Source organism: Sesamum indicum, linkage group LG7 (genome assembly GCF_000512975.1).
Source record: "Sesamum indicum cultivar Zhongzhi No. 13 linkage group LG7, S_indicum_v1.0, whole genome shotgun sequence".
Taxonomy (NCBI): Eukaryota; Viridiplantae; Streptophyta; class Magnoliopsida; order Lamiales; family Pedaliaceae; genus Sesamum; species Sesamum indicum.
The window spans coordinates 8,841,543-8,851,268 of NC_026151.1; the positions used below are offsets into that span (position 1 = coordinate 8,841,543).

At 32.2% G+C, this 9,726-nt stretch overlaps 1 protein-coding gene across 1 annotated transcript; it reads right to left on the minus strand.

Moving 5' to 3' along the window:
- On the minus strand, positions 3,386–5,420 carry LOC105166713 (probable membrane-associated kinase regulator 2). Its single transcript, XM_011086167.2, has 2 exons — positions 4,182–5,420; positions 3,386–3,759 (listed from the first exon to the last, which is right to left on the minus strand). Exons 1-2 carry the CDS (start codon positions 5,053–5,055, stop codon positions 3,659–3,661), a joined length of 975 nt encoding a protein of 324 aa, XP_011084469.1. The 5' UTR covers positions 5,056–5,420; the 3' UTR covers positions 3,386–3,658.

A 9,726-nucleotide genomic window follows, 5' to 3' on the forward strand; every position in this document is an offset into this window, starting at 1 on the left:
TGTGTTAGAGATAATATGTATGTTTAGATTTATTTTTAAAAATAATTTAAAATAAGTATTGAATGTTTAATGTTGTATTTTGAGAGACAAAAATTATTATTCATTGTCAAATTATATCTTTTTTATATATATTTATGTATATATATATATAAACAGTTAAAAACACACACAAATAATGTATTTTTGAATGATGGCAAACATTGGGTATGTTTTGACTTGTTTCGGAGATAACTTGAAAATGAAAACAAACATAGTGTTACTATAAGATATTTTGATCTTATTTTAAAATTAAATAATTTAAATATTTAAAAATAAAATAAAGTGTTATAATTTGTAAGATGCTTTCACATCTTATAAGTGCTAAGGTGTTTGATATAATAATTTTTTTTATTAGTAAAATAACAAAAAAAGAACATGATCCTATTAAAATCAAATAAATTGTTATTTTAAGACTTATTTTGTATTTAAATATTTTTGAAATACATTGATAAATAGTACACATTAAGTTTACTCCAAATACCAATTTAATAAATAATCTTTTTTACAAAAATAAAAAAAATGATGAACTATTATGTACATTTTTAAATAAATTTAGTATATGTATATATGATGCGATCAAACATGAGATGCTTGGGTTCACTTGAAGTAAAAAATAGTAAAATAAATGCTAGAACATAAAAGAGTGTCAATGAGTGAATTGAGAGTATTATTCTTCGTTACTGTGAAGGTAAAAGATGTAGTATGTAGGCTCAAAATATAAAAATCTACATATTATTTGAATTCGTTTTTTGAGTGTTTTGTTGTATTTTGTGGAGATAGAGAGAGAAAAACCAAGATAAATAAGTGTATATTAGAGATATTATGTACGTTTTGATTTATTTTTTGAGATAATTTAAAATAAGTATCGTATGTTTAATGTTGTGTTTTAGGAGACAAAAATGACTATTCATTGTCAGATCATATTTTTTATATATATATTTATGTGTGTGTATATATATACATATATTTATGCTGAAACAGTTTAAAATACCTAAATAAGGTGTTTTTGAATGATGGCAAATATTGAATATGTTTTAACTCGTTTCAAAAATAACTTGAAAATAAAAACAAACATAGTGCTATCTTCTTCCACTGTGGGAGCTCTCTATTTTATAGTCAATCATAAGTTAGTTGAAAAAGATCATGAATTTGGGAGGAGCATGATCTTATAATTGTTAGATGGTGCTAAATTTACCTCAAATTCGACGGAGAGTACCCCGCGGTTGGATAGCCCCGAATTCGGTGTAGGGCTATGTATTGGTTGTTGGATACCCACGATTCTCGAGGACCTCTTCTTCTAATAGGAGTCTAAACTTTTAAGGTTAATATATTACTTCTTTCTTTCTGGAGGTGCCGTGTTTTCAAGAGGGCTAATGATATCCAATTCTGTGGGATGTGTTACCAGATATCCCATATGAATACCGTTTAGGCTACCCGTAGACGTCATATGAGATGGACTTTAACTTTAGCTGTGAGTTTTAAATTTCTAAACTTCCTTGTGAGCCTGTGAGACATTCTTGGACCGGCTCCGTCTCGAATTTGGTCCAATTAGATTCTTTTTGATCAATTTATGTTTTTTGGGCACCTACCAAACTCCCAAGAGGTTTTAACTGGATCGGGTCTCCTGGAAGCATTTCGAGCCCTTAATCGAACTCGGCCTCTTAGGGGACACCCTATTTTTATGAACTTCAATGTACATTCATGTTAGTCAAATATTAATATAGATATACAATTCATTTTATTTGTTAATGCAATAACTATTTCTAATCGTATATTATAATACTTTGCATTTATATTTTTTTCAGTAAATACAATATCAACAATAATCTTATTTTTGTTTAATTATAATAATTTATTATTACATAATAAAGCATTTTTTTTCTTTTTCCAAACGCAAAAATATTAAATAAAAATAAATTTTTTTAAAAGTCTATAGAGAGAATATGTGTGTGTGAGAGAGAGATTAATCTTATAGGTAAAAATGCAAAAAATCTGCCCTATGTATCCACGAAGTTGCAAGAAAAACCCTATGTTAAAAAAAAGGATAAAAATCCCATGTGATATATAATTCAGTAAGAAAACTGGATCCCGTCAATTTTTAATGGAGAGTAGGATTCATTCGCCCACCTTTTGAAGCTTTTCTCAGCATTTCACCCACTTTTGGCAGGCGAAAATGTTCAAATTGAGCTTGTTTCTAATCTAAATAGCACAGATGGACGTTTAACTTCGACAGTTGCAATTTGACTTTAAAAAATAAAAAGAAGTTATACTATTTAAATAAATTTAATTATAAATATAAGTTAAAGCATTATTTTTTTATAGAAATAAAAAATAATTTTTTATACCATGCATATTTGAAATTTAAATAAATTTTATTAATTTTAATATAATATATATAGGCGACAACAACGGCCGTGGTTAAAAATCAGTCTAAAACCTTACTGTAAAAAATGAATACTTTCTCATTTACTTTTATATTTTGTATACACATAAATATATAAAATAAATACTATCAAAACATAATGTAATTTTAGGGTAAATTACCACTACCTCCCTAAGATTTGACATAATTATAAATATTTCCTAATTACTTGAAAAATTACAAATACCCTCTCAAATAGAAAATAATTATGTACAATGAGGAGGATATTACTGTTTTACCCTTGTTGAATCTTTAAAAATAATAAGAAAAACAACATTTGAAAAAATGTAGAAGTATTTGAGGGTGGGAAATAAATAATCTAGAGGGAATATTAGTTCATAATTTTTTTTGAAAAAATTGCAATATATATTATTATAATTTATAATTCAAAAGGGCATTTTGATCAGTTCACCACAAAAATTGGATGAAAACCTTACCAAATGTGCTCGTTGTTACACGGATGTTAAAATTAGGAAAGTATTTATAATTTTTTAAATAATAAGAAGGTATTTATAATTATATCAAATCTCAGAGAATGTGGTTGTAATTTATCCTTAGTTTTATTATAATATTTATATTCTTAAAATAAATAATACAGAACATGTTGGCATTTGAAGTCTTTCTATCAGTAGCCATAAATGGGCCACAGTACAAAATTACCCTTGAAATCCAGCCTCTTTCCTATCTATTCTGAATACAGGTGTTTTCTTAATCCAGCAATTCTAGTCTTACTGTAGATCTAAATATTCTATGGTAAAATCCACTAGTTAAAAGTGCTTTTATTTTATGGTAGTCTAACAACCCAGTGAAAGTGCATTATTGAAATCCACCCACAGTTGGAAATGATCTTGACTTTTTGATTCTAGGGAGAACACGCCGATGCATTTTATTCAAAGAATTGATAATTACCCCCAAAACAAAACAAGTCATTGTAAGAACTCAGGCACACGAATCATTCCCCTCAAATTTTCTCTTTCAATGTGACAACTGACAGCCCACAGAAAGTAAACTAAACTATACTGATTGGGCATTCACACTTCGCACAGGGCACCGTCCATTTCAGATTCTTTTGCTGGCCCTATGTTACAGAAAAGGATGACTCTAAAAATCTTATGATCATCATACCTAGCACCGGAATTTGACGTCTGCTCTCATCAGCATTTTTCACATTCTTGACTCTCTTTTGTTCTTTCCTATCTAAATACTGCATCTCTTTCGTTCTTCACATGAATTTCTCCCCGGATGTCCCAGTTTGTCGTGCGAAGGATCACTTGAAGATCGAAATAATTGTGAAAATTCTGACCCCAGTGGAAAAAAGAAATATCAAGAGAATTGAAAAAGTAAAATATAATTCAAGTGGCGAATTGAAGAAAAGGCAGACAATAAATTAGTATGTATGAAGAAATGGAACTAGAATTTATAATAATATTGACAAAAGCAAATCGTACAGAATAGGACAAATCTCAATTTGAATTCTCTAATAGAATTTTTAAATTATAGCTGAACTATTTTGATTATTTATTAGAAGATAAGAACCGGACTTGAATTAAGTCGAATGCATGTGTTACTATTACTATATTTTATAAAGTTACTGGTCTTGTCCTAATCAAATTTTCAACAATCAGTATCCGACTAGACGAGTTTTTAGCTAATTGAGCCAAATTTAAAGAGTTTTATTTTTTTTTTTAGCTGTATATGGTTATTTTTGCTATAGATGTACCTTTGTGTGAGGAGTTGTAGGATCTCTTGCAATGAAGAATGGCGCTTTGGATTCCATCATGCTGTTCCAACAACGAATCGTCTCTCCGGCGGCCAGGATGTGGCGCCACGTCGACGGCCGCTGACGCCGATCTGCTTTTCCCCAAATGTTTCGCCACAATCTTAAAACTTCCCACCCTGCTACCTCCGGATAACTTCCTAGGGGACAAGCTCGCCGGCGCCGTCAACAGAGAAGGTGGCGGCGTTAACGATTCCGTGAACTTCGCCTTCTCATTCTGCCACTTCGAAACCTTTAGATACAAAGGTTTAATCAGCTTTAGATACCTTGAAACCGCATCGCTCGATGATTTTAGCGACGAAGTTTCGTAATCGGCGGTTTCTTTCAGCAGTAGGCTTCTCAAACTATTCTCTCTCGCCAAAACGGAAGCGACCGGCATTTTCTCGACTCTGCATTTTACGGAGTAAAAATTGCTCTCTTCGATATTCGAAGATTTCGAAAACTGATTCAGCGAACTCCCCTTCAACTTACCATTGGACTCCGTTTTCTCCCATTTTGACGACTTCCTGAGACCTAACATGAACACCTTGAACTTCGGAGTGGACCGCAGGAGAGCAACCGGAGACAAAAGCTTTGAATTCGAGAAATCATTTTTGCTAAAAAAAACATCTCGCGGGGATTCGATGAACTGAAAATCCTTCCTCGCAGCTTCATCACCAGGTGTAACGGCGACACGATCCGGCGATCTGAGAACCAACTCGAAAAACGAGTCTTCCTCATCGCTTCCTTCGCTCTCATCCATTCCAACCGCCGCCTTCCTGCCATCAGCTCCGGCAGCTGCATTTCGCCAGAACTTGAGGATGCCAAACGCTTCCATTGCAGAGTGAGAGAGAACAATACAAAGACTGAAGAGCGAAGAGAGAAAAAGTATCTTTACGCTAGAAATGCAGAATGGAAGATTTGAAGAGTGATGCCATGGCTCGGTGGTTTTGTATAGCAGTAGTAGTAATAGCTAACGTCATGTATGGCGCGGGGGAAAAGGACGATCATGTGAGACAGAGGAGTAAAGTAAATAAGCGGGATAAAAAAGATGATGCCAAACACTGCTGTAGGTTCAGAGTAAAAGACTATTTTAGCAGAGTGCAGACTGAATTTCCGGTGCACACCTCAGAGCTCAGGCTTTTGAATTTAGGAATATTTCATGATGGTCCTTGTGTGTGGGGATAACACTTTCTCATCAAACAAAAACACTTCAACCCTTTTGAATTTCCTTTTTTTTTTTTTTTGGAAAATTTGGAAAATACTATAGTTGTCCCAATTGACATAAAATTTTTTGAAATAAATTATTCATATGAAATTTCCGTCTTATTTATCATCATAGGTTAATTCAAAATAAATACAAGTTTTTTTTATTATTATTTTGGATTGAGTAATTGAGCCAAAATATATTTAAGTACAACTCGATAGCTGATAGATTTATATCAAATTCTACGGTGTTAAAGTCCAATAGAAGTGAATCCAAACTTCAAGTCAAAGTTTGTTCATATAGTTTTTACCTCACACAAGTCATTTCATTCCATTGTACAACACAACACACAAGACACATAACAAATCAAAATAACCCAAGTCCAAAACTCTCCGCCACAACTAAGGATTGAAATCACAAAGGCTCTATATCTTCCTCAGATCAAATCTTCAAGTCTTAATGCCAAATTACAAGGTGACATGTAGTTTGTTTCACAAACCCGAAGGATATTACACATATCCACATACAAGAACAAGTATTAAGCTCTTAGATGTTCTTGGATCGAAATTCGAATCAAAGAATCAAGATATTACTTTTTTACAGATATTGTATCAACTTTTCATTTAACTTAATAAATTTCATACCACTGAAGAAAACCTATAAAGAATAGCCCTCCACGCTCAATAAACAACTTTTGCTACCCAAACATTTAGGACTTTCATACACTTATCTTTACGACTTACCTAACTTCTCTTATGGTTCTGACGATGGTCTATTAAACTTCACAATATAAAGATTTAAGACGTACTTCTCATAAAGAATGCACAACAGTCCCCAATATTCACACTAGAATACCTTAACCTAATAAATTGGTACAACAATTCTGTTGTCGTGAAACGTTGATTTTGAATCATAAGTACTTCTCTAATTGCAAGTCCGCCTCACAAAAATATAAAAAGAATCAAGACCACTAATAATAATCAAGTTATGAATTCGTTATACCAAATCTATTTCGTGTTTAAACCAAATCAATACCTAACTTTCTTGAATTATCATTTCGGTCGTCATATGTCACGCTACTCAAATGCAATTTGGTCAAACTATATTTGTTTGATATTTATTTCATATTTCAACAGATATGAGTAATTTTGAGAAAGAAGGAAGATGAGAAAACAGTTGACGATGACAAAATGGACTAATTCTAGTAACAAACCAAATTGTGATAGTGACGAGAAACTTCCAAAGAGCAAGTTAAAAAACGAGCCAAAAAGAAAGGACTTGGAAGGAAAAAGGTAAAAGGTCTCTGTTAGGGTTTGCTTTCTCCAGTCTTTGGCGAATAAAATCTGACGGGTCAGACCTTGAGGCGTGAGCTAGGCCAACCGGCGCAGATGGGTCGGACTTGGTAATCTGTATTTTAAAGTTCGACCTTAACGGGACCCGACCCATTTTCGTGAGCCTCCCGCTCCCATGTATTTTTTTAGCAATAATTATATGATTATATTATAAAATTTAATAGATTAAATTATGGAATAATATATCTATCGATAATGTATTAATATGATTAGGAATAATTATACAATTTTTTCATAAGATTTGGTATAATTACAATGACTTATTATAAGTCAAATAATTTTTTCTTAGAAAAAATATGCTTGTAAAGATGAAAATATACTTTCTCACATGCATTAGCGTGTGAAAATATATAAGAGTAGTTTGATAAAAAAAAAATTATTTGGCCTGTAATACGTTAATCGATGATAAATACAAATGCAATTTTTTTGTTCATATATCAGCAAATTGGGTAAATTTTAACTAATAGAAGAATCTATTTGTTGGACAAAAATAATATCAAGGGTAATTTCTCCAACCACGGGGAACTACGTGTAACATTACCAAACTTCAGAGGAGGACGGTGCAATTATCCCATATAACTAAGAATTACGAAATAATTTACAATAAACTCACTTAAAGTGAAGAAAACACCTACACATTTGATGAAATTTGAACCTATAATTAAATTCTTGAGTTTTCTAGTTTCCTTTTTTTTTTTTTTTATAATATATGACAATTGTTAAACAAACTGTTGATAAAAAAAAAATATGAATATTTATCTTATTTTATCCGAACCTCTAAGTGTAAAATTGATACTATTGATGATGTAGATGAGCTAAACTAGGATAGGGTCAAGTTCTTGTGAAGTTATGGTTGAACCATGCAATAAATAAGTAGGGAGAATTCTTGCATCACATGAATTTGGCCTACCATGAAATTTCTTGTGACAACCTTTTTTTCTCATGCACTCATTTATAGGACAATGTTGTAGGCTCATCTAGGTACTATGTTGTCATAATATCAACATAGAAAAAATGAATCCTAAGAAACTGTATTGAGGAACATACTATTTGGAAATTTCTTGAGCGATGTAGAGAAGATTTATTGGAGACGCGATTTTTTTGTCAATAGTAGCTATCGGTTTTATGTTATTTGATCTCCAAATTTCATGTCATCCACTTGGATAGTTATTGAAATGAGTGATAAATTAGAGAATAAGATTACGAAAAACAAAACAAAATTGATTTACAATTTTACGTGGATACTCATTCATCTAGCAACGGGGTGGAATTACATGCATATTATACCTTAATGATCCATAATATAAATAAATGCTTGTCATATTTGGAACCTCGTACTGAGTAGAAATTAAAGGAATGAAGACAGAATTACACCCAAATAATGAAACTAGGAAAGTAGATATATAGAATAGTGATGTTGATGATGCGTGTAACAGGCAAGAATGAGTGAGTGAACACCCTCAACAGCATATTCCTTAGGATGTTCTCTTTCATACACTGCTCATCACCACACAATATATAACAACCTCATATTTTCAAGAGCAAGATCGAGGGCTGCTGCTCTCTGCTCAACTGCATTTCCTCACACTTGTCTTTCTCCCCATCCCATCACCTACCTCATATTTACTATTCAAGAGCAAGATCGAGGGCTGCTGCTCTCTGCTCAACTGCATTTCCTCACACTTGTCTTTCTCCCCATCACCTCCAATAGGTAATTTTACCTCTTTTCTTTTCTTTTTCTATACTTAATTCCCATTCATTTCCAAATATTCAATTTCTTTTGTATGTCTGTACATTGTGTTGCTAACTTGCTCTTTTCTTCTCCACTTATCATTAATATTCTCTCAAGTTATGCACTTGTGATTTTTAGATTGATATTGGTTACTGTCAGAGTAGATATACATATATATATATATATATATATATATATATATATATACAAAAAGGGCACACTCGATGCCTGTCCACTGTAGGGGTGAAGATTCATAAAATTATATGTGGAAGATAACGCAAAGTATAATAAAACTTGTGATACTTTGGGAATTTCATATTTGACATACCAAATTGATTACTGTGATGGGCATTTAGACATAAACGGAATTCTCTAAAGATGTACACATTGTAAGTTTTGTGTATGTTAGTTATGAGATAGGATGGCCGACATATAATGCTTGATCCAAATTAGGTTTAATTTCTAGTGTGTTTTTAGGTCAAATTGCTACAATACCATAAAGATACTGTGTAAAAAAAACATGAAGTTTTTAGGATTATCAAATTATTCCATATAACTCAAAACACCTTATTTTTTTTCCGGAAGGGAAAATTCCCAAAATAAAATTTTATTTTCAAAAATACCCTCTCATTTAAAGCAATGATTTGTCACTACTATTTCTCAACCACTGCTTTATAAGGGTAATAAAGTAAAACTGCATAAGACTTTATAGCACTCACCTCCCCTTTTAATTGTACAATAGGAAGTTAGTTCTTGTCCTACAGTGTTGAGGAGAAGGTAAACTTTACTTGGCTTCAAACTGAAGTTTGTAATTTTGACTGAATTTTTTTGAATTTCGCTTGAAAATGAGAGTACAAAATTTAAAATTGGTGCATTGTACCTTGCTACACATCCACACCCTATTTGTCTTGGAAATTGGGTCTTTATAGGCCCTTTGGTTTTGTTTATATTTTTATTTTTAACTTCTTGATTCTTATAATTTCTTTATTTTTTAATATTTTCAATTTATTCAATGCAATTGAAATTCGGCCCAAAAGATCAAGATTAAAAAGACCCTTCAGGCCCAAAACACATGAACATGGCCCAGGCCCATCGATTACTAACCTGCTGCCACGTTACGGCAAGCTCCAAAACAGCGGGTTCAGTGACATACGGGACTGCACGTTCTCTTTAACGATGGCGTGCCCGGGGGGGGGGGGGGGAAAATGGAATTAAAAA

Coding starts and splice junctions, on each gene's coding strand:
- LOC105166713 (XM_011086167.2), bottom strand. CDS start 5,055: ATGGAAGCGTTTGGCATCCTCAAGTTCTGGCGAAATGCAGCTGCCGGA. Junction 3,760..4,181: donor CTACAACTCCTCACACAAAG/GTACATCTATAG, acceptor CACTGGGGTCAG/AATTTTCACAATTATTTCGA.